Source organism: Macaca fascicularis, chromosome 6 (genome assembly GCF_037993035.2).
Source record: "Macaca fascicularis isolate 582-1 chromosome 6, T2T-MFA8v1.1".
In the NCBI taxonomy this organism is placed as follows: Eukaryota; Metazoa; Chordata; class Mammalia; order Primates; family Cercopithecidae; genus Macaca; species Macaca fascicularis.
This window is the reverse complement of record NC_088380.1, coordinates 167106289-167131177: the sequence shown is the minus strand read 5'-3', so window position 1 is coordinate 167131177 and position 24889 is coordinate 167106289. Positions and strand designations below refer to the sequence as shown.

Below are 24889 nucleotides of genomic sequence, written 5' to 3'. Positions count from 1 at the left end.
TGGGAATAAACCAGGGGGCCATGTCCTGTGGCCAGGAGGAAGACTTCCCTGACAGTAGACTCAGGCAGTGGCACTTTAGCTCCTAGTGCTTTTCTAGAACATGTGTATTGATGAATCATTAGCTACTTAGCAGAGAGATGAGAAGCCAGATTTAAGAACTCATCCATGTTCAGCCAGGCTCGGTGGCTCACGCCTGTAATCCCAGTACTTTGAGGTGAGGCAGGCAGATCACGAGGTCAGGAGTTCGAGACCAGCCTGGCCAGCATAGTGAAACCCAGTCTCTACTAAAAATACGAAAAATTAGCCGGGCATGGTGGCATGCGCCTGTAGTCCCAGCTACTCGGGAGGCTGGGGCAGAAGAATTGCTTGAACCTGGCAGGCGGAGGTTGCAGTGAGCCGAGATTATGCCACTGCACTCCAGCCTGGCAACAGAGCGAGACTCCATCTCAAAAAAAATAAGAAATAAATAAAAATAAAAAGAACTCGTCCGAGTTTAGCAACCCATGAATCTATTTCTGGGGTTTAACCAACTAATATTTTTTATCCCTTTAGCAGGAAGGCTCTAATGCAGGTGTCCCTATTCAACTAACACCTTCCCACCCCCAGAAAGGACAATTTAGGAACTGAGATTGTTTTTTTAAAGGTGAGAAAGGACTAATACTTACCTCTCTTCTGGTTAATCGGACAGCTCTCTGTGGAGCACCTGCTATATGTCAGGCATTCTGCAAGGCTGGCCCCACCCTACAGGCCAGAGAGGGAAAGACCTAGCCCCTGTACTGTAAGGGGTCAAAAGCAAGGAGGGATTTGATCTGATCTGGGTTAGAAAAGCAGAGGAAAAAAGAACTGATTTGTATCAAGGGGTGTCAGTGCTCTCTCTTCTAGATTTCAGCCACTGCCTGGTTTTCTCTTCGCTGGGGATTTTCTTGAAGGCAGAGTCCGCATCTACAACACTTACTAATTAAGCAAATATTTCTTGAACATCCACTGTGTGAGGAAGTTTGAAGCCAGGGGGCCAGCTGGGGTCCCTGTACTCATGGAGCTTACATTTTAGTGGAGACACATGGGGGAGGCAACCAAGTAAAGTGAATATGGGTGAGTGGAAAGAGCTGGGGAAAGGGAGCTTGCAGAAGGGGGGCGCTGGCTGAGAGGTCACGTCAGGGAATGCCTGGAGGAAGTGACATTTAAACTGAAATACAGCAGATAAAGAGCCAGCAAAGCAAGAGGGTGGAGCCGTGAGGTTACTGGCAGAGTGGCTGGCGCCTTGGGGCTGAATGGAGCTTGGCCTGGAAAAGGTAGTGGGGGTGGGAGGGGGGTGCTGGGCCAGAGGAGCCAAGGGAGCCAGGGAGGAGCTGAAGTTGGGGCGGAGGCTGGAGCCAGCTCAGTTGGGGCCTCGTAAGCCGTGGCTGGGGTTCTGATGTTTGCTATTTAAGCCAGCACCTACTGGAGGGTCTTGGGGAGTGAAACCCTGATCTTTTGGCTCAGGCCTTGGAAACACCCCCCATTAACAAACCAAAGGGGTTGGCCGGGCGCGGTGGCTCAAGCCTGTAATCCCAGCACTTTGGGAGGCCGAGACGGGCGGATCACGAGTTCAGGAGATCGAGACCATCCTGGCTAACACGGTGAAACCCCGTCTCTACTAAAATACAAAAAAAATTAGCCGGGCGAGGTGGCGGGCGCCTGTACTCCCAGCTACTCGGGAGGCTGAGGCAGGAGAATGGCGTGAACCCGGGAGGCGGGGCTTGCAGTGAGCTGAGATCCGGCCACTGCACTCCAGCCTGGGCAACAGAGCTAGACTCCGTCTCAAAAAAAAAAAAAAAAAAAAAAAACAAAGGGGCTTATAGTGGGGACCCAGGGTCCGGGAGGCTGTCCCCTCCACGCCTCTCATCACCTTGTCTAATCCAAGTGTGGGCCTCTCGAAGGACAGGAGGTCTTGCTCAAACACTGATTTACTCCAGCACCCCGAGAGAGAAAAAAAGCATCACTTGTACATTTTCAAAGTCATGTAGTGTGTGTGTAAAAATTGTAAAATAAAATACAGGGCATCAGAGAGATTTCTCTATGGCTGTGTGTGGTTTTGGCATATGCTTCAAGGTCTTTTCTGTAATGTGGGATATTTAGGAGGAAAAATATAAGAAATGCTGAAATAATGGAAAGCATTTGGGTACTAGGGTCAGCCAAACCCAAGTTCAAATATAACTTCTGCCACCAGCTAGTTGTGTAAACATAAGTAAATTAGCCTCTCTGAGTTTCAGTGTCTTCTATAAAATGGGGGGGAAATAGCGGGGGCAGGAAGCAAGGGGCATGGATTAAGCACAGTCTTCAGAGGCATACGACATGGGTTTGAACGCCATCTCCATTAATCTCTGATGGTGTGACTCTGAGTAGATAACTTCACTTCTTGGAGTATCTGTTTTTTCCTCTGAAAAAAAAAATGGGACAATAAGGGCTCAAGTAAGCTTCGTAGGACTTAGGTAAGCTTCATATAAAACAATACAGCAGGCTGGATGCGGTGGCTCACGCCTGTGATCTCAGCACTTTCGGAGGCCGAGACGGGTGGATCACTGGAGTCCAGGAGTTCAAGACCAGCAGGTGACATGACAAGACCCCATTTCTACAAAAAATACAAAAATTAGCTGGGCATGGTGGCATGCTCCTATAGTCCCAGCTACCCGGGAGGCTGAGGAGGAAGGAACACTTGAGCCCGAGAGGTGGAGGTTGCAGTGAGCTGAGATCATGCCACTGCACCCCAGCCTGGGCGACAAAGTGAGGAAAAAAAAAAAATTGTAGATACAGGGCTTCACACAGTGTCTGGAACATTGTAGGTGTGTAATAAGGTGGGTTTGCTTCTGCCTTGGTTTCCCCATCTGTAACTGAAGAGGTTGGATTAGATGGTTCCCTGAGGCCCTTCCCAAGTTCGTGATTCTAAATGTATTTAAAAGGTGCAAGCTGACAGTGGTGGCACACTCCTGTAGGTCCAACTACTTGGGACAGAAGGCTGAGGCAGGAGGATCACTTGAGCCCAGGAGTTCAAGGCTGCAGTGAGCTCTTGCACCATGCACTCCAGCCTGGGCAACAGAGCAAGACCCCCATCCCTAAAGAGAAAAGAAAAATAAAGAAAGGCCCTGGAAGAGTTAATCTGCCTGGATTCCTTGGGGCCTTAGTGCCCCTCTAAGCACCCTGCCCCCAGGCTTTCTCAACACCATTGTGTAGAGAATGGGGTGAGTGTGGCGCAGGGCACAAGCTGGGAGCAGGGCTATTTGGAGCCTTGTTTTTCTTGGAGGTGCTGTGGAGGCGAGGAGACTCTCCTCTCCCTCCCTTCCTCTAGGTTTGGAACTAGAATCTAGTCTCCCCGCCTTTATTTCCAAAACATTTCCTGGCTGTAGCTGCCAGCACTCCTCTGGGACTCCAGGAGCCTTCAGGCTCCAGCTCAGAAAACCCTTCCTCCCTGTGTGTCTCAGACACACACCCCTCCGCCCAGGCACTGGGGCCTACCCGGAACCACCTTTTGCAGAGAGGCATTCCCTCTTTGTCCGGAGAAGCTGGTGCAAGGCCATTGTGGTCAAGAGAGCAAATCCACCTTCCTCTTGTGGAGCCTGTGTGGCTGGGCATGGAGGTCAGAAGAGAGAGGGGAGCTGTCAACTGTGACAGATGGTTCCCTTTCTCTGCCTCTCTCTCGTCCGGCTGGCTCTCTTTTCTGCCTGTCTTCAGCTAGCTGTTTGCAGGATTCTCATCTGCCTTGAAGACTGGCTTCCACTTCCTTCCTCCCTCTCTCCCTACTGCAAAATGTTTGTAGACTGCAACTTTCCAAATCATTTCGAACCTGCTTTAAAAATTCAGTTTCTATTCTGGGGGTCCCAGATGTGCTGCAGCTCACAAATAAGGCTAACCAGTTTTCCAAGACCCTCATCATGTAGACAAGGGAAAGAAATGGTGATTCGCAGGGCCTGGGGAGTGTCTAGGCCATAGTTTTCCAAAAGCACCTGTCATTTATGTAACGTTTCCACGATGTTTGCCGTATCTGCCTACCACCTCTACTATTATTTATGTAACCTAGGTTGAGCAAGTGTGACATCAGAAATACAATCAAACTGCATCCTTATTTTTTCCTGCCCCTCCCTACTTATAATTTAGTCAGTGAGGGGAGCTCCTCCTCCCCCTGGTTGAAGTCTCCACTCCCTGGCAACCCTTCCATTCGAAGGTGAGATTTCTTCCTGCTCCCCGAGTGAAGGTGTGAAACGGGCAAGGCCATCTGCTCCCCTTGTCAGCTCACCTCTTTCCAAGTTGAAGGGAGGCGAGGTACAAGGACAGGAGGAGGATTTCTAGATGTTTCATGACTGGGGCGGGCCTAGACTACTCTGCATCTCTGTGCCTGGCAGACATTTAAAGCTATCTTTTCCATGAGGGCCTTTTGCAGGCTCTTTGGGAGTTACAATTTTGGGCCCTGTGATTGTCACACTGCTGGGATGTGGGCAATGAACATTTTCCTTTCTCTGCAAGCCCAGGCCTTCCCCTCAGCATCTGTTTCCAGGGTTAAAGATCCTGGAGGGGGCAGGAGGAGAGGTATAGTCAGCCTGTTTCTGAGGGGAACAGCCAGAGGCAGCCAAAAGTCCTGGACAGGCTCTCCAAGAGCCAGGGGCCAAGCAGAGTCTGAAGGGAAAGGAGATTGAAGGCCTAGAAGGAAAAATGAGTTCCAAAGTTAAATGCCTGAGCAATGCGCCTGCCGTGCAACCAGGACCACAGCTGCCGAGGATGCCCCTAATACTCAAATGCTCTGATTGGATAGCCACAGGCTGAGTGAGGACTATGAAGCCCACAGTGCTTTGTATCTGGAAAGAGAACAGATTGAAGTCTGAAAGGCTCAGCATTGCAGCTAGAAGGGACCCTAGAGACCATCTACTTTAGTGGTTCCCAAAACAAGGTCTCTGGACCTCCATCAGCAGCAACATTTGGAAACTTATTAGAAATGCAAACAATCCAGCTTCACCCCAGAACTAATGAATCAGAAACTTTAGGGATAAGGCCCAACAACCTGTGTGTTAACAAGCCCTCGAGGTGAGTGTGATGCGCACTGAAGTTTAGGAACCACTGCTCTAATCCAGCCCCTGTTGTTCAGGTGAGGAAACTGAGGCCCAGAGAGGGAAAAGGGTTTTCCTAAGGTCACAAAGCAAGTTACCATTTCATAGTTTATCTCCATGGCAGGAAGCCATGCCTGGGATGTTCCCCCTCCTGGTTTCATTCTTGAGAGAGAGGCTGTTAATTGCAAAGCAACGGAACTGATTTGTTGAGAGATCTTGGGCAAGTTGCTTATTTCTGCTCTGGGTCTCAGTTTCTGCGAATGCATAGTGAGGGCAGGGAGTAAATGCCTCTGGGTGTATAGCACACTGATCTCCAGTGGGATCGTGCTATTGCTGCCATCAGCCTTAAGGACACGGTCTAGCCTGGGACGGGAGGGCACAGGCTCTGGATCTGGATGGCCTGGTTCAAACCTTAGCCCTGCCATCTACTCATCGCGTGATGTAGACCAGGAGCATCCAGTCTCTTGGCTTCCCTGTGCCACATCGGAAGAAGAATTGTCTTCGGCCACACATAAAATACACTAACATTAACTTTAATGTTATGAACTTTAAAAAAAGTTTATAACATTAAACTTTAAAAAATCGCAAAAAATTTTAAAGTGATGAACTTTAAATAATCGCAAAAAATATCTCATGATGTTTTAAGAAAGTTTACAAAACTTGTGTTGGGCTGCATTCAAAGCCATCCTGGGGTGCATGCGGCCCACAGGCCCCGGGTTGGAAAAGTGTGATGTAGACACATTGCTCAACTTCTCTGAGCCTCCGCTTCCTCTCCTATATCTATCCTATAAGGGTATTGTGAAGATCAAGTAATGAATGGAAAGCTCTTAGCACATGCCTGGCGCACAGGAAGCACCTGGGGGAGGAGCTGCTACCGGCCTGCCAAGGTCGCTCAGGTGATGGTTGACCTCCACTCAGTAACTGAATCCTCAGCCCTCCTCTTGCGCAACCCTGAGTCTCCCGTGAGAAGCAGACTACTTGCAAAGTCACCTACAATTCAAACATTTCTACCCTTGTAGAACTGTAACTTTCTATTCATGCCATAGATTTGGATGAAACCATGAATCATTTCTCTCCATTCACAGCTCCTCCCAGTCACCAGTCTCTGGGTCATAAGGTCTGCATCCATTTCAGCCACTCTGGGGGATGATGGTCTGATGATGAGTGCCTCACCCCCGAGACCCCTTCAAAGTGTATTCTGGGTAATGACTCCACTCACCCAAATACTTCCTCAAGATATGACGACTCTGTCCACATCACATCTACTTGAATGTGATGCAGGAAAGAGCAAGAGACAGAAATCCAGTTGAGTGTATCCCAGCTGCCTCCTCCTGTGCATCCCCTCTGACCAGACCCAGGCCAGCTTGGTGGCCACACTCACCTGTCACAGCTCTCTTGCCTCCCACAGGTGACCACCATGATCCCCTGGGTGCTCTTGGCCTGTGCCCTCCCCTGCGCTGCTGACCCACTGCTTGGCGCCTTTGCTCGCAGGGACTTCCGGAAAGGCTCCCCTCAACTGGTCTGCAGCCTGCCTGGCCCCCAGGGCCCACCCGGCCCCCCAGGAGCCCCAGGGCCCTCAGGAATGATGGGACGAATGGGCTTTCCTGGCAAAGACGGCCAAGATGGACAGGACGGCGACAGGGGGGACAGCGGAGAGGAAGGTAAGAGGCCTACACCTGCCCCTCTCGTTCCCACCGGGCTGACAGCATCCGGCATGCAAGGGACGTCATGAAGTTGATAAAACTAGTATTAATCCTCTTCATTATAAATCAGATTACTGTTTACTTATAAACAGATATATATATATATATATATATATATTCCCCCCCACCTTGAGACAGAGGCTTGCTCTGTTGCCCAGGCTGGAGTGCAGTGGTGTGATCTCAGCTCACTGCAACCTCTGCCTCCTGGGATCAAGCAATTCTCCTGCCTCAGCCTCCTGAGTAGCTGGGGCTACAGACGCATGTCACTATACCTGGCTAATTTTTGAGTTTTTTTTAGTAGAGATAGGGTTTCACCATGTTGGCCAGGCTGGTCTCAAACTCCTGATCTCAAGTGATCCATCTACCTTGCCCTTCCAAAGTGCTGGGATTACAGGCATGGGCCACTGTGCCCAGCCTCAGAGCAGTTTATACTGAAAGGAACATGGGTATTGAATTTTGTGTTCCTGCCCCTGGTGCACCTTTGGGTTGCTAAGTGACTTTGGAAAAGTCTCCCAAAATATTACTCAGAACTCTTGACGATTGAAAGTGACAGAAACCCAACTTACAGTCCCAAATGGAATGTATTAGCTCATAAAACTGAGACATCAGGCTAGGTGCAGTGGCTCACACCTGTAATCTCAGCACTTTGGGAGGCTGAGGTGGGCGGATCACTTGAGGCCAGGAGTTCAAGACCAGCCCAGCCAACATGGCAAAACCCCATCTCTACTAAAAATACAAAAAATTAGCCAGGCCTAGTGGCGCATGCCTATAATCCCAGCTACTCTGGAGGCTGAGGTAGGAGAATTGCTTGAAGCCGGGAGGCCGAGGTTAGAGTGAGTTGAGATTGCACCACTGCACTTCAGCCTGGGCAACAGAGCGGGATCCTGTCTCCAAAAAAAAACAAAACAAAACAAAACAAAAACAAAACACAAAACAAAACAAAACAGAGACATCCAAGAGCCGAGCTCCAGGAATAGCTGAGTCCGGGAGCTCAAATATCATTGTCAGGGCTCTGCTTCTCTCTGTGTTTGTTGCATCCTCACAAAGGCTGGAAGTTCTGAAATAGCAACTGCTGGGCTCAGGCCCACATCTTCCTGGCTTCATCCACAGAGCAAATCTCAGAACAGCCAATTCTCCTTGGCCACATATGTATCCTGGACCAATTCCCTTGACCAAGGAGGTGAGGTGCCGCCGTTTGCAGGGCAGGCTCATGGGGCCACCCCTGTGTGCGTGTGTGAGTGTGTGTGTGTGTGAGTGTGTGTGAGTCATTGTGACTGACAGCCCTGCTAGGACCATATGAAATGAAATGGTGAACGGCAGCTCCCCAAAGGAAGGGATGCCAGGCAGACGGTAAGCAGAATGGATATACTCTACAGACCTTTCCGCTGTGACATTCCTTATATCTCCAAACTTTCACCCTAGCAACCAAGCACTTTTCAGTGTCAGCAGCATCTGTAAGCCTACATTTTAAGCAGTAGAGAAATATAATAATTTTTATTTGTATGGCATTTTCATGTTGACAAAGCACTTTTGAGCATGTTGCCCATCTGACCATCCATATCCTGTGCCGGAGGGATTCTTATTTTCGCCATGTTGCAGATGAGGATACTGAGAGTCAGAGTGATTCAGTTGAGAGCAAAATATCATCCCTGCAAGAACATGAACTTTGGAAACAAACCTGGACACTGATTTTGGCAAACTATTTAACCTCTCTCCAAACCATGGTTTCCTCATCTCTAAAATGTGGATAATAATAGCACTTGTCTCACAGGGTTGTGGTGCAGATGAAATAAAACAGTGTATGAAGCACCTGTCTCAGCGTAGACATACAATAAATGTTAGGCACCCTGTAATGGACTTATTGAGCTCACATAACACACAGATAGTTGACTGCAAATCCAGGTCTTTTCCTACTACACCAAACTAATTCCTTCAAAAGTACCTCCTCCCCAGGAGATTAGTATAAAAGTAACCATCATAGCTTTGACTGGCGGTATTTGGGGGGGGGCGGGGGCGGGTCTTCCAGCGTGCTGGGCACTGGTGTCATGATATCCAATTTCCTGACCACAGCGGCAGACTGAGGTCTGGACATGAGCTCCAAGCAGGCCAGCTAGAGATTTCCCTGAGGTTTGCCTATGGATCCTGAGGGACAGAGTCTCTGCTGTTGACTTTTTCCCCAAATACATAAAGCTTACCAGGAAGTTCTACCGTGTACTGGGGCTGCCTTTGGCCATCTCTTCTGCTATGTGTTGAGTCTCTGCAGAGAAGGAAGCCACCACACCAAGGAAGGCGGTGCTGGGAACCCAGCACATGTAACCCAGACGAAGCTTGTCACCCTGGGGCCAATTCAGGATAACATCCAACCGCCCCCCATCACCACACACACAAATTCACCCCCAGAAAAGTCTTTCAAGAGTAAAGTCAGCTTTTCCTGAAGTCTCTCAAAAAAGGTAATGAAGAGGAGGCCGGGCGCGGTGGCTCACGCCTGTAATCCCAGCACTTTGGGAGGCCGAGACGGGCGGATCACGAGGTCAGGAGATCGAGACCATCCTGGCTAACACGGTGAAACCCCGTCTCTACTAAAAAGAATACAAAAAACGAGCCGGGCGAGGTGGCGGGCACCTGTAGTCCCAGCTACTTGGGAGGCTGAGGCAGGAGAATGGCGTGAACCCGGGAGGCGGAGCTTGCAGTGAGCCCAGATCGCGCCACTGCACTCCAGCCTGGGCGACAGAGCGAGACTCCGTCTCAAAAAAAAAAAAAAAATTGAAGAGGAAAGCACGTTATATAGTTCATGGTAGGACTTCCCGGTAAGCTTTCTTACCTATTTGTCTCCCACCAAAAACCCCAAGTCAAAATGACTTGGGGGCTGCATGGTGGCTCATGCCTGTGATTTCAGCACTTTGGGAGGCCGAGGCAGGAGTACTGGGAGGCCAGGAGTTTGAGACCAGCCTGGGCAACATAGGGAGGCACCATCTCTACAAAAAATTTTAAAATTAACCAAGCGTGGTGGTGTGTGCCTGAAATCCCAGCTACTCAGGAGGCTGAGGCAGGAGGATGACTCAAGCCCAAGAGTTTGAGGTTACAGTGAGCTATGATCACACCACTGCACTCCAGCCTGGGTAACAATGTGAGACTCTATCTCTAAAAAAAAAAAAAAAAAAAAAAAAAAAGGTTCTGTCTCTACTCCTCTTCTCTTGGCCCCTTTTCCCACCTTTTGTTTATTTTCATTTTTTCAAGAGTTTTGTGACTTTTCTTAGTTTTATTTTTTCCCATTCTGTTTATTTTTAATTATATGAGTAATATACAAATACAGTCTCACTGTAATATATTCAAACAATACACATAAAGCAAAAGTCCTCCTTACTTACTACCCCTTCTCATCCTCCCCTCACCCTCCAGAGGTAACCACTATTAATTGGTTAGGTGTGTATGTTTTCTGGCCTTTCTCTGTGTATTTACATACGTGTTTAATAATCCTGGGCATTGTCAGGCATTTAACATAAGCACTCTGTTGCTGAAAACCAAGTGTTCAGTAACAAAATGCAATTTGGAAACCTATTTCCGAATTACGTAAAATAGGAAAAATTCAGATGCATTACAGATTAACTCAGAACTCTAAAACACAGTGAAATGCCTACATACAGACGTATAAGAAACAAAGTAACTTGTTAGGATGGAAAATGCCTGAAACATTACTTCCTTGACCACCCAATTCCTATGGGTGACATAACCTTGTGTCAGTGAACTCAAGTCATTATCCACATAGGTTTTGTTTAAAACGTTGAGTTGAAGGGACATAAACTAAATTGATTTTATACAATCAGTAGCCAAAAATGTTGTATTGAGAGAAATGTGCATTTTATGAAATATGAGTATGAAACATCAAAAAGCGTTCTAAAGGAAAACACAATTGGGGGAATTGTTCTGCAAGGAATGCCAGCTAGTATTTAGGGAATGTTTGCTATAGGCCAGGCACTCTTCTATGCGTTTAAATGGGTGTAGAAATATTTAGCATTGTGGATTCCTTTTGTTTTCCTAATTTTTATTTTTTAGAGACAAGGTCTCACTCTGTTGCCCAGGCTGGAATGCAGTGACACAATCAGAGCTCACTGTAACCTGGAACTCGTGGGCTCAAGGGATCCTCTCACCTCAGCCTCCCAGGTAGATAAGTCCACAGGCGCACGCCACCATGCCTGACTAATTTTTATATTTTTTGTAGGGATAGTGTCTGGCTACATTGCCCAGGCTGGTCTCAAACTCCTGGCCTCAAGCAATCCTCCAGTCCCAGCTTCCCAAAGTGCTGGGATTACAGACATGAGCCACCATGCCCAGCCTGGCTTCCTTTTAACATAAAGGCTCTGGCCACCTGCTGTTTCCTCTTAGTATATGTTAGAGAAGGTTTCATAGAGCACACATAACTCTACTTTTCTTTTTTTTTAACTCCTGCATAGAAATCCACAGTATGAATGGACCATAATTTTTTTTTATCATTTTCCTTTGGATGGGCATTTAGTTGTTCCTATTTTTTGCTATTGTAAGCAATGCCGCAATAAAATCCTTGTACACGTGGGCAGGGCTTGTATGCACTAGGCAGGGATTTTACTAAGATCAATGTGTTGAAATCAAGGGGCTTTTTCTAGTTCTCTTCTCAACCCATTACCAGCACAGCCCGTGGAAGGATTGATCTGGCAGACAGACCAGACCCTTCCTTAGAAGGCAGGAAAAGGAAAGGGTGTGAACTTTTTGCCCTGATCCACAGTGATTTTTGAAGGTAAATATCATCATTTCCATTTTCCAGATAGCTAGCGTTAGGATTTACGCCCACTTCTATGTGTCTCCAAAGCCTTCTTGTTCTTTCCATTACCCAAGCACTCCTTCTCCAAGGTTGGAAAACCAAGGCGCACCCCTCTGCCTAGGTCTGTGAGGACCGTCCATAACATCAGCTGCTCTGTCTTCCAGGTCCACCTGGCCGGACAGGTAACCGGGGAAAGCCAGGACCAAAGGGCAAAGCCGGGGCCATTGGGCGGGCTGGCCCCCGTGGCCCCAAGGGGGTCAACGGCACCCCCGGGAAGCATGGCACGCCAGGCAAGAAGGGGCCTAAGGGCAAGAAGGGGGAGCCGGGCCTCCCAGGCCCCTGCAGCTGCGGCAGTGGCCATACCAAGTCAGCTTTCTCGGTGGCAGTGACCAAGAGCTACCCACGGGAGCGGCTGCCCATCAAGTTTGACAAGATTCTGATGAACGAGGGTGGTCACTACAATGCTTCCAGCGGCAAGTTCGTCTGCGGCGTGCCTGGGATCTACTACTTCACCTACGACATCACGCTGGCCAACAAGCACCTAGCCATCGGCCTGGTGCACAACGGCCAGTACCGCATCCGGACCTTTGATGCCAACACCGGCAACCATGATGTGGCCTCGGGCTCCACCATCCTGGCTCTCAAGCAGGGTGACGAAGTCTGGCTGCAGATCTTCTACTCAGAGCAGAATGGGCTCTTCTACGACCCTTACTGGACAGACAGCCTCTTTACGGGCTTCCTAATCTACGCCGACCAGGATGACCCCAACGAGGTATAGACATGCCAGTGTGGTCCGCCAGGCAGGGAGCAAGCTTCTGGACTTGGGCTTACAGAGCAAGACCCCTCAACTGTAGGCTGGGGGTGGGGGGTCCAGTGAGCAGTTCTAGCCTCAGGCTGACCTCCTCTGCCTCTTTTTTTCCCCATCATTAAATCCAAACCTTTTTATTCATCCGACCATCTATTTATTCACTTCTTTTTAAAGTATCTACTATGTAACAGGCACTATGCTATTCTCTGAAAGGCGCAGCAGTGGACAAGACAGAGCATCTGTCCTCATGCGGCTTACATTCTAGCAGACGACACAATTTACAAATAACCAAGCAAATAACATAATATTATGCCAGGATAGAAATTAACATGCCATGGTTGACAGTAATAGGAATAACAGGAGACAGGGAAGAGGTGGAAATTTGTTTCTTTTTGTTTGTTTGTTTGCCTTTTTAGGTTTACTTACATACAGTGACTCTCCAAATTTTAAGTTGACAGCTCAGTGAATACTTTTTACTTATGTGCACACCCTGAAACCTCCATGTAGATCGAAGAACAAGCTATTTCCAGCCTCTCACCTCCCTTCCCCAAAGGCTCTCTTAAGACCCCTCTAGGTCAGTACCTGGAAAAGTTCCATTTTTGAGCTGAGTTCCAAAGAAGGAAATAGAGCAATGCAAAGGCCTCGGAAAAGAGGTCTCCCAGCAAAAGACTGTGCAAGTGCAAAGACTTTGATGGAAAAGAGGGAGGGGCCAACGTCAGAACTGAGAAGCGAGGCATGAGGCGTGAGGCTGGAAGATAATACAGAACCTCCCAGGCCATGGCAGAGCTCGTTCCACTCACAAAGGCTTATCAGAATGCAAAGTGAGCACGACACTGATAAGCGGATCATCTTGAATCTGCTCAATGCATGAGTCAAGTCGGCCACAGACTTGAGCACTTTGTTATTAGTTAATCTTTTGCAGGTCCGCTTCTCAATGAATGAGATACACCAGGGTATGCACGTACGCCTGAGAACCGCTGCTCTAAGATGGCAGGAATGGATCCCACGCAAATGAATCTCACCCCAAGCCCAGGTGTTTCCAGTATGCAGGGGTCTGAGGGCTTAAGAAGCCGCAGTAAAAGTGCCAGGTGCTGGCCGGATGTGGTGGCTCAACGCCTGTAATCCCAGGACTTTGGGAGGCTGAGGCAGATGGATCACTTGAGGTCAAGAGTTCAAGACCAGCTTGGCCAACATGGCGAAATGTTATCTCAAAAAATACAAAAATTAGACAGGCGTGGTGGTGGGCACCTGTAATCCCAGATACTGGGGAGGCTGAAGTGGAAGAATTGCTTGAACCTGGGAGGTGGAGGTTGCAGTTAGCTGAGATCGTGCCACTGCACTGCAGCCTGGGCAACAGAATAAGACTGTCTCCAAAAAAAAAAGGCAGGTACTGAAAGCCCCATGAAACAATTTGCTGGAGAGAATTTTCAGTTGAAGCCACAGCTCCCTAGCAGCTTTCTCTGGCTGCCCGCCTAGAGAGATACTCAGGGACTTCAATGGCTGCACGGGATGGTTCTGGAAGGAGTGGCCATCTCCATAAGTAAAATGGGGTTTATTTAAAATAACTCCATTTTCTCTGGGCCATAAATGGTTTGGGATTGGGGTGGGTCTGAAAAATTCAGGAAAGGCTTTCTGACCCAATCAGATTGACGTGTGGGTTGGGGTCCCCTGCAGCACCCCTGTGGGAAGGGGTCAGCTTTGGCCAGTGAACAGTTCTTTTTTCCTTTTCTTTTTCTTACAAATACAACTTTTAGAAGAGCCTTTTGCTTCTTCCTCTTCCTTCCCCCAGGGATATAGGTATTTGAAGGCATTTGACTTAACCCTTTGTAGCCCAGGTAATAAATCCAAACTCAGCAAGATGGGCTGGACCCCAGAGCTCTGTGGTTGCCACTTTTTGGCCCATACTGAACCGATGTCCCCTTGGCCAGGGACTCCTCAGGGAGAGTGTGGGAATGATGGGGGAAGACTCGGCACTCTTTTGTAGAGGGTGGGGCAGATGATAGCAGAGACCTTCCAGGGCCCAGGGCTGGGGTCTTGTCTTCCTTGGATGTGGTCTAGGGTTGCTGCAGATGGTGGGTTTGTGGTGGGGCAGGGGGCAGAAGCAGATGATGCAGTTGAGGCAGGTCTCTGGTAGCTAGTGATGTCAAGGATGAGCTCTCCTTTATCCCCTGACTCTTCTGAGGATGGCTGCCTCCTTGGTGAGCCACTTGGAGGTCTCAGGCTGATGATGCGGAATGGTGGCCCAGATGTGGAAGGGGCTCCAAGGCGGTGGCCTTCCCAGATGCACTGGGCCCCAGCCCTTCTTCCTAGCTATGGCTGATTGCCATGGGCTTCAGCAACCAGGGCCTACCTGTAGGTCTCCACGTATGTAAGCACCACAGAACCCAGTGCATCTTTGTGCTCTCGAATCGCCCTTGATCCAGAGGTATTTTCTCATTTAGAACACACTTTGAAAGGCAGCCATTCCCCTTCTGGAGAAAGCCTGGAGAATCTGCAGCTCCCATGATTACAGTGCAAAGAGCACTAGACACACAAGGCCCTCACAGGCCAGCCCCACCCTGGGTGGAACCTCAGGGCTCACCTGACAAATGATGGGGGTCGCACTCTGTGTATCTAGGGGGGGCTTCGTGGGCTGACTTCTGCATCAGGACTATGATGAGGGTGGGGGAGGGCAATTGAGGCACTCACCTCATGCACAAAATGTAAGAGAGTGACAAAAACCTCAGTAATCAATAGAAATATATGTATATATATTTTTGAGACAGGGTCTTGTTCTGTCCAAGGCTGGAGTGCAGTGGCACGATCACAGCTCACTGCAGCCTCAACCTCTTGGGCTCAATTGATCCTCCCACCTCAGCCTTCTGAGAAGCCGGAACTATAGGCCTGTGCCACCATACACAGCTAATTTTTAAATTATTTGTAGAGATGGGGGTCTTGCTATGTTGCCCAGGCTAGTCTCAAACTCTTAGTCTCAAGTGATCCTCCCGCCTCAGCCTCCCAAAGTGCTGGGATTACAGATATGAGCTAGCGCATCTGGCAGAAATAATTTTTTTTTTCAAGATGGAATATTGCTCTGTCACCCAGGCTGGAGTGCAGTGGTGCAATCTCAATTCACTGCAACCTCCGCCTCCCTGGTTCAAACGATTCTTGTGCCTCAGCCTCCTGAGTAGCTGGGATTACAGGTGCCCACCACCATGGCTGGCTAATTTTTTTTTTATTTTTAGTAGACACGGGGTTTCACCATGTTGGCCAGGCTGGTCTCGAACTCTTGACCTCAAAAGATCCACCCGTCTCAGCCTCCCAAAGTTTTGGGATTATAGGCATGAGCCACTACCCCCAGCCAGAAATAATATTTTAATACAATATTTTAACAAATCAAAATTAACCAAAAAACTATGATAAAATATCAAAATGTTAAGTAAAGATGAGATCTGACAAGGCCGGGATCAGGGCGAGGTAAGGGAGGGCGAGTCAGGCAAGAGCAGCTGGATCCTGGTGTCCGTCCGCATCTCTGGAGCCTTTGGCAGCCAGGCCTCGCAGGTGGAAAGGCTTTTTTTCCCTCCTGCCTGTCATCTTCAGTCGTGCCACTAGGGGGAGAACGTCGACTACACAAACCTCCAGGCCTGCGGCATGGAGGCTGGGAGATCCACCCTCGTCTCAGGCTGTTTTCTAGATTCCCTGTCACAAAGCAGGTTGTTGTTCAGTCCGTTGAAAATCTATTTCAATTCAGCAGACATGTCCTGAGCACTCACTGAGGCACGGCTGGAGAATGCACCCGGGGTCCCCAAACCAGGTGGGGAGTCAGATCTATCTGGCTCCACAACCTCATTCAGCAACAGAACCTCCTGCGGGGACAGCTGCCATGCGCTTTCTTAAAAGCTCCTCAGCCGATTCTAACCCGCAGCCAGCTTTGCCAAGCCCTGGGCCGGGCTGAGGGGAAAACTAACACAGGAAAGACTCCAGTTCTGCCCTTCAAGGGAGGACACTGTGTGTGCCTGCCTTGTCCTGGTGTCGCTTCCACAGCTGACCTCAGGCCGGGGTGGCGTTGAGAATGGAGCAGAGTGTGGGTTTGAAGGTCACCTTGCAGACCCAGCTCCTCAACCACATCATCTGAGGGTGGTCCCGACGAGCTCTGTGGCTCCCCGACACTCTTCTCTCCCTGCTCCAGAGGCAGAGACCCAAAAAGAATTTCTCAGGAGGAGGCCGGGTGCGGTGGTTCACGCCTGTAATCCCAGCACTTTGGGAAGTCGAGGCGGGTGGATCACTTGAGGTCACGAGTTCGAGACCAGCTTGGCCACCATGGTGGAAACCCCGTCTCTACGAAAAATACGAAAAACATATATATATATTCGCCGGGCATGTTGACAACTGCCTGTAATCCCAGCTACTCGGGAGGCTAAGGCACGAGAATTGTTTGAACCCGGGAGGCAGAAGTTATGGTGAACCGAGATTGTGCCACTGAACTCCAGCCTAGGCAACAGAGTGAGACTCCGTTTCAAATAAAAGAAGAATTTCTCAGAAAGAGCCCAAAGATGGCTCTGGAAAATGGTGGGGTTTGTTTTTTTATTTTTTATTTTTTAAACATTCTCCATCTACTTTATACTTTTGCCTCAGATTGGCCCTGATTTAAAAACAATAATGAAGAGTTCAACTTCATCACAGGTGTTTATTTTTGCTGACACCCTTGCAAGCTTCCACCACTCATTTATCCCCACCCCAAGTGGTTTTCAAGCTGATCCTGACAGAGATCCGAAATGGCTTCCTCATGTGAAATGTCCATATTCTATTTGGGGCTCTCTTATCCCATAAAACACACTTAAGGTGTGAGCTTCAGGACATGGAGATCAAGGGCCTCAGGGTGAAAGGCTAACGGGGTATTAATCCTCAACCTCATCACCATTTCCTGTCACTTGGCAGAACTGTATGGGCAAATCACTTTTGAAAAGCTCCTCATTCCCTGGTGTTGAGTCTGGTTCTAGGCATCCTACAACCTGAACCCGAGGAGGGTGTAGAGGGTCTAGAAGTGCCACCTGCTATAGGAGTGTTGGCTGTTCAGCCTTGAGGAGAGAAGACGGGGAGTCCTGAAGGTACCCGCCCACCCCTGCAAGGTGGTCTCAGGGTAGAAGGCGCTGACTGCTTTGAAGAGTTGCAGACGGCAGAACTGAAGCAACCGGTGGACTTTATCAAGAGGCCAATTGGGGCCAGTTTGTTTATGCACCACATATTTATTGAACTTCAGCTATGTGCCAAGCAGTGCTTAGGCACAGAGGAATCACGAGACCAGCAAAACAGATATGGTCTCTGTTCTCCTGGAGCTTAGAGTCTAACACAGGTGACAGACTTTGCAAAAATGACCACACCAATAAATGTAAGATGCCAGCTGTGGCATGATGCCATGAGAATGGCAAGGTGAGGATTTGTCCTGGTGAGACTGTCAGGGAGTAGCACTGGTGGAGTAACAGCAGAGCTGAAGGGCAAGTGGGAGTTGGCAAGGCAGGCTGGGTGGAGAAGGCTTTCCAGGGAGGGGCATGGCAGGCAAAGGCCCCATGGTGGGGCAAAGCATGGCAGAGGGGAAGAATCAAAGAAGCCCCTCCCCAGGTCTTGGGGGCAAAGTGTGCAAGGGGAGAAGATGAGGGGGCAGGGCCCAGACCTTGAAGGCTGATAGGTCAAACTAAAGATGTCTGTCTTGACCATGAGAATAACAGGAAACCACAGAATGATTTTAAGTGGGCAAGTGACATAAGCAGACTTGGGTTTTGAGAAGACCACTCTTGCAGCTAAAGGAGAAATATTTCAACTTACCCTATAGAAGAGCTTTCATTTTGTTTGTTTGTTTGTTTGCTTGCTTTGAGATAGAGTCTTGTTCTTTCGCCCAGGCTGGAATACAGTGATGCCATCTGGGCTCACTGCAACTTCTGCCTCCCGGGTTCAAGCGATTCTCCTGCGTTCAAGCGATTCTCCTGCGTTAGCCTCCCGAGTAGCTGAAATTACAGGCACCTGCCACCACACCCAGCGAATTTTTGTATTTTTGGTAGAGATGGGGTTTCACCATGTTGACCAGGCTGGTCTCGAACTCCTGACCTCAGGTGATCCACCCACCTGGGCCTCCCACAGTGCTGGGATTACAGGCATGAGCCACATTGCTTGGCTCAGAGGAGCTTTCTGATAGAATGCTAGACCTTGGGAAAGTAATAACAATGAAAGCTAACATTTACTGAGTTCTTACTAGGAATGAAACACTGTGTGCTTTTCATGGATTAATACATTTGGCCTTGAGAACAACATGTAAGGTAGGTGTATTATGATGATCCACTTTTCACAGATGAAGAAATAGAGGCTAGAAGAGGTTCAGAAAGTTGACTGAGATTACCCAGTTGGAGAAGCTGCAGAGCAGGAGCTCAAATCCAAGTCCTTCAGACCTCAGAGGTCATGGTCATAACGACTGTAGTCCCCTGACAGCCAGGCTGCAAGCGACCACAGCTCTGGTTGGAGTGGAGTGTTAAAACTCCTAACCCTGTCTCCCACCCGCTAAGTGACTCTAATGCAATTAGTCTGGAGTACAGCCTGGACATTGGGAATTTTTGGAAACTCCGCAGCTGAGTCTGTGGTGCAGCCAGGTTGAGACCCATGGGCAGATAGCTCGTAAAACACTTGAGAGAGCTGTCGCAGGAAGAGCCATCTCTCTGGCTGAACTCAGTGATCTCTGAGTTCCCTTCTAGCTTGGATAGTTTTTTTGATTTTATGATTCACCAATTCTGCTGCCAGAAGCCTTTCTCCAAGGTGACTGAATTTCTGGAACTGACGGATGGAGGCTGAAGGACCTTGGTCATACTGTGTCAGCTCCAACGACCGGTCAGGGAGAGCAGAGTCTTCAAGGGTGCATCTCCACAGCCTGCCCACCATCTTCCCTCTGACCCAGACGAAGCCTGCAGACCAGTGAGAGGAGAAGAAGAAATGAAGTCAGCTGACCCAGAGTTGACACTGCCAGGACTGAATGCTGCTGGCTGTTGGCCAGGATCTGATCCACTCCTTTGAGAGTGTCAGGAGCTGTGGAAGGTGTGTGTGGGGGCGGGGAATTCATCCCAAGGCCAAGTTCCCGTAGAGGTCAGATGAGACTGAACTTGAGAGCTGAGTTATGAAAAAAACCTCAGGGAACATCCTTCACCTGCCCTCTATGGCTCCTTAGCTGCTTGGGGTTCTGCTGCTCAGAGCCTAAAGTGATAAATAACCTCATTCTCTTTAGCCACCTAGTCTCCTGTCACTTGAAGGGGTGACAAGTTCATTCCCCACTCCAGGCCTTTGCACTTGCTGGTTGAACAAACTGTGATGCATCCATACCATGAAATACTACTCAGCAATGAAAAGGAACAAACTATTGATACACTGAAACAACCTACATGAAAAACTATAAAAAGTAGTCATCCCTTTTGGCCCCGAATCCCAACTTGAAGAAGGGAAATGCTAAATACATAAAAGACTGGTTATTGAAATAAAGGCTGTCAAAAGACAAAATTTCGACAAATTTAAAGCTCTTAATTGGCTTTTATTTGCAATTCTAGAATCAGGCAATACCTCATACTCCGTAAAACAGAATGAGTGTTCCTATAATCGGAGCAGAGAAGGTTGGTTTTACAGACCGAAAAGGGCTGAGGAAAGCAGAAACAGAAAGCAAAAAGCGGATGGGCTGCTTCAAAGTTGCTTTCCTTGTGAAGGTGAAAGAAGAGGGGACTTCCTTATCATACCAGCTAAAACCAGCTTGTTTAGAAATTTGGCTGTTGTCTCTCCTGATTTCTGGGAAGGTCAGATAAACAACTTAGTTTTGGCTGGGTGACATGGAACTTCAGCATGACTGATCCCATTTTGGTTTATTCAGTTGGGCCTAATGCAGGAGCTCAGTCTAAACCAATGGCCTCCTACACATTTTATTTCACAGAACTCGCTGAGGACCCTTATATGCCAGGCTCTGTTCTGGACACTGGGGATAAAGCAGTGAAGAAGACAGAGAAAGATTCCTGGCTTTGTGGAACTTGCATTCTAATACAGAGACTGGCAATAAACCAAGTAAACATAAAATAAAATGGGGTTAGATGGTCAAAGTGCTACAGAGAGAAAATAAAGTAGGGGAGAAAATGGGGGTGCTGGTTAAGGGTGGATTACAGCTTTATGGGGGTGGTCAGGGAAGTCGTTACTGCAAAGGCGACGTTTGAGTACAGACTTTTTAGAAAGTGAGATGAGGATATCTGAGGATAGGAGTGGAGGGTAGCAGGGAGCATTTCAGACAGTGGAAATATCAAATGCAAGAACCTGAAACAAGAGGAAGTCTGGCGGGTTGAAGGAATAGCCAAGAGGCCACCATGGCTAGAGTCCTTAGTCAGAGAGATCATGGATGGCATTTATGGACCATTGACCCGACAGTGGCCCCTGGAGTTTTGTGGTTGTCTTTTTATTTTATTTTATTTTTTATTTTAAATGGAGTCTTGTTCTGTCACCCAGGCTAGAGTGCAGTGATCTTGGCTCACTCAACCTCTGCCTCCCAGGTTCAAGCAATTCTCCTGCCTCAGCCTCCTGAGTAACTGGGATTACAGGCACCCGCCACCAGGCCCAGATAATTTTTGTCCTTTTTGTGAAGAAGGGGTTTTGCCATGTTGCCCAGGCAGGTTTGGAACTCCAGACCTCAAGTGATCCACCCGCCTCAGCCTCCCAAAGTGCTGGGATTACAGGGCATGAGCCACTTCACCCAACCCCCTGGAGTGTTTTGAACAGTAAAAGACTCACATGTAAACAGGAAATAAATGTGAACTCAGGATCCCCCTGCAGAGATGCTGATTGTGTGGGTCAGAATCTGACATTGTCCTGAAGTAGGTTTCATAGTGAGTAACAAGAAAAGGCGGGCAGGGTAGGAAACAGCTTAAGAGAAATGCATATCCCTGAACAAATTATAAATAAGAAATAATCCCCCAGAGTAGGATGGGGATGCTTTTCCTGGCCTTTTTCTGCTGAGGTTCGATGAGGTGATGATGGAGATCTTATCAACACACGGGACTGGGAACTCGGACATCCTCGCTCAGGCTGCAGCCCTCACCTTCCCTCATCGGCCCCGGCGTCCAGACGCTCCTAAATGCTTTACAAACAACACCACACTTTAAGGAATTTAATCCTCACAGCAACCTCATGAGCCAGGTCCTGCCTTCTTTGTTACATTTTACATTAACACCATGTAAAAGAAACGCTCTCAATTTTAAAATTTATCTGTTAAAAGACAAGCACTACTCCTTCAAATGGATTAATTTATTAATTAAGACACGTTCTCAATAGCAGAAATGCCAAAAAATCACTAATAGGATTGAGGAAATTTGGAATGGACATCCATTTCACAGATAATGAAATTGAGGCTTCTGCAGTTGGAATTAAACCATCAGGGCCTTGAACCTGAAACTGTGTGTTCCAGCCCCAACTCCCTCATTTTAATAACTGGCAACTCCATCCACCCAGGTGCTCGACTCAAAAATGTAGAAATAATTCCCTCCACCACACTGTTGTCACAGAGGGTTTGTCTTAGTCCTAAATTAGTGGGACCTTGAATTGGCAGATGGCGCCTCCTACTATAACTCCCATCTGTTGATTTCTTGATCCATGGCCCAGCTCGTGAATTTTGCTGATGTGTTTTAATCTTTCGAATATATGTGATTTTGACATCCTCCTTACTAACATCTCTATTTGTATGAACATAAAAATAAAATGTTTTTCTCAGCCAAATCTTTGAATAATATTAAAGCTTGAGGAAAATAGGCCATGGCCTTGAGTACCTGGAACACGCTGATAAAGTTGATCCATTTGGTTGTATGTTTCCAATTACTCAACCACAGCTTGCAACTTGGCAGATATGAGTAACAGATGAAAAAACACTTTCTGTGTCAGCACTAATGGATAACTGAAAGCAAGTCGACAAAGATTTGTAAAAGAAAACCACAATATTATCACGCTGAAATAATACTGAAACATTACAAACACTTGGAGGAGTAAGTAAATCTTAACGTATTTAAATTGAAGAACATGTTTGGATGTGTTTTGGGGTTTGGGGGATTTTTTGGGTTTTGTTTTGTTTTGTTTTGCGTGTTGCTCATTATATAGAGTTACAAAGCGATAATCACTTTCACTCTGGCAATTACACCTTTGATTTATTTATACCATATATATATATGTGCATATATATATATGCACATTTCTTAAGTATTATCCATGTCTTGGATTTTATTGCTCTATCTTCAAAGCCATCTCTTGTTTATAGAGATTGAGGTTTAATTGCAAGTGCTAGGCTAGAGGATGGCACTGTGGTTAATTTTGCCAGGTCGTTTTTAGGTTTAAGAGTAGTTTTAGGCCGGGTACGATGGATCATGCCTGGAATCCCAACACTTTGGGAGGCCGAGGTGGGTGGATCACCTGAGGTCAGGAGTTTGAGACCGGCCTGGCCAACAGGGTGAAACCCCATCTCTACTAAAAATACAAAAATTCACCGGGCATGGCGGCAGGTGCCTGTAATCCCAGCTACTCAGGAGACTGAGGCATGAGAATCACTTGGACCCGGAGGTGGAAGTGGCAATGAGCTGAGATCGCGCCACCGCACTCCAGCCTGGGTGGCAGAGCCAGATATCGTCTCAAAAAAAAAAAAAAAAAAAAAAAAAAAAAGAAGAAGAAGAAGAAGAAGAGTAGTTGTAGTATACATAGGATGAATGCAGTTAGTGAGCTTTTACAATGTGCCAGGCCCTATGGTAAGCGCTTTATATGCATTACCTAACTTAAGTCCTTCTTACCCATCTGAGATTTCATGGGGCCAAGATTATAATCATTCCCTTATACAAATAGCCCTTACATCCTTGCCCTTTTCTCTCATCATTCTTTCCTAGCAAAACCTTAATCCAGCCAAACCTAATCCTTGTCTTTCTTCATTCTGTGAATAAAAGTCCTCTAAAAAGGAATTTGGAGGAAAGAGGCTTTATTTCAGTGAACAGTTTACAAACCAAGGGGACTCACACTTTAGTGTAAAATGAAGATACGTTCCAAAGACAAAGAGAAGGTTTGGCTTTTTTTGGGGGGGCGGGGGGATGGGGGGGTTGGGGGAACAGGATCTCACTCTGTCACCCAGGTTGGAGTGCAGTGGTGCAATCTCAGCTCACTGCAACCTTCTCTGGGCTCAAGATTTTCCCACCTCAGCCTCCCAAATAGCTGAGACTACAGCCCATGCCACCACACCAGGCTAGTTTTTTTTTTGTATTTTTTTGTGGAGATGGGGTTTCACCATGTTACCCAGGGTGGTGGCCTCCAACATCTGGGCTCAAGTGACCCGCCCACCTTGGCTTCCCAAAGTGCTGGGACTACATGAGTGAGCCGGGTTTAGCTTTTATAGAAAAACTTTCTACGTAGGTTTCCAATCAAATCTGTTTATGCAAGTGAAGGATTCAAACTTGCTTACTTCTGAATTATTGATGTAGCTGAGTTCTGCTTGGTTGATACAGCTGAGCCCTGATTGGCTGAGGTAGGTGAGCTCTGGTTGCTTGAGGTGAGCCCTGAAAGTCCCAAAATTAAACAGAGGTGAGGGGCGTTTGGGGAACTCAGAGTATGTGTGTGACCTGTAGTCAGCAAGTGGCCATTTGGCTCTATTTTAAATTTAGGCCCAGTTAGCCACTCAGGATCTATCTTGAAGGATTGGTTCTTTCAGGTTTACGTTTGTTCACAATTCACTCACTTCCAACTGTGCTGATTGGTCCCACTTTCAATTCATGCCTACAAATCTCCAATGGCACAAAATGTAGCCTAGCAACTCTACCAGCTCCTTGCCAACCCCCAACATTCTCAGTGAAACGTCCCTGAGGTGGGAGTCAACATGGTTGGCTCAAGGAGCAGAGTAACAGAGGAAGAGAGTGGCAGGTGATGACCTCAGAAAGGTTACAAGCACCCAGATCATGTAGCGGCCTGCAGAACATGGTAACTTGGCTTTTATGCTGAGTGAGATGTGAAATAATTGGAGGGCTTTGAGCAGATGCGTGATGAAGTCTGATTTCAATTATAACAGCATTACTCCAGCTACTATTTGAGAATAGACTGTGAGGGGCGAGGACAAAGGCGAGAGATAGATGAGTTTAATAATCCCAGCAGCCGAGTGTGGTGGCTCACACCTATAATCCCAGCTTTGGGAGGGGCTTTGGGAGGCGAGGCGAGACTGAAGGATCTTTTCAGCCCAGGAGTTCAAGAGCCGCCTGGGCAACATGGTGAAAACCTGTCTCTACCACCGCCCCCGCAAAAAAACAAAATAAAAAATTAGCCAGGCATGGTGGTACATGCCTGTAGTCCCAGCTACTCAGAAGGCTGAGGTGGGAGGATCTCTTGAGCCCAGGAGGCAGAGGCTGCAGTAATCCATGATTGTGCTGCTGCTGTCCAAGCTAGGCAACAGAGCTAGACCCTGTCAAAAAAAAAAAAGAAATGGAGAAAGAGAGAAAGAAAGAAAGAAAGA

At 47.8% G+C, this 24889-nt stretch overlaps 1 protein-coding gene across 5 annotated transcripts in view; it reads left to right on the top strand.

Moving 5' to 3' along the window:
• Positions 1-24889, top strand: part of C1QTNF2 (C1q and TNF related 2) — a 57712-nt gene that overhangs the window by 11141 nt on the left and 21682 nt on the right. For 2 of the 5 annotated variants that reach the window (XM_005558429.5, XM_045394480.3), the window contains 2 exons: positions 6484-6736; positions 11738-14141. In XM_005558429.5, the coding sequence (XP_005558486.2) occupies positions 6484-6736; positions 11738-12351 (867 nt within the window). In that variant the 3' untranslated portion in view covers positions 12352-14141. Of the gene's footprint in view, positions 1-6483; positions 6737-11737; positions 14142-24889 lie in introns of those variants that run through there. The other 3 variants (XR_012414324.1, XM_073994702.1, XM_045394479.3) reach the window with 2 other exon arrangements.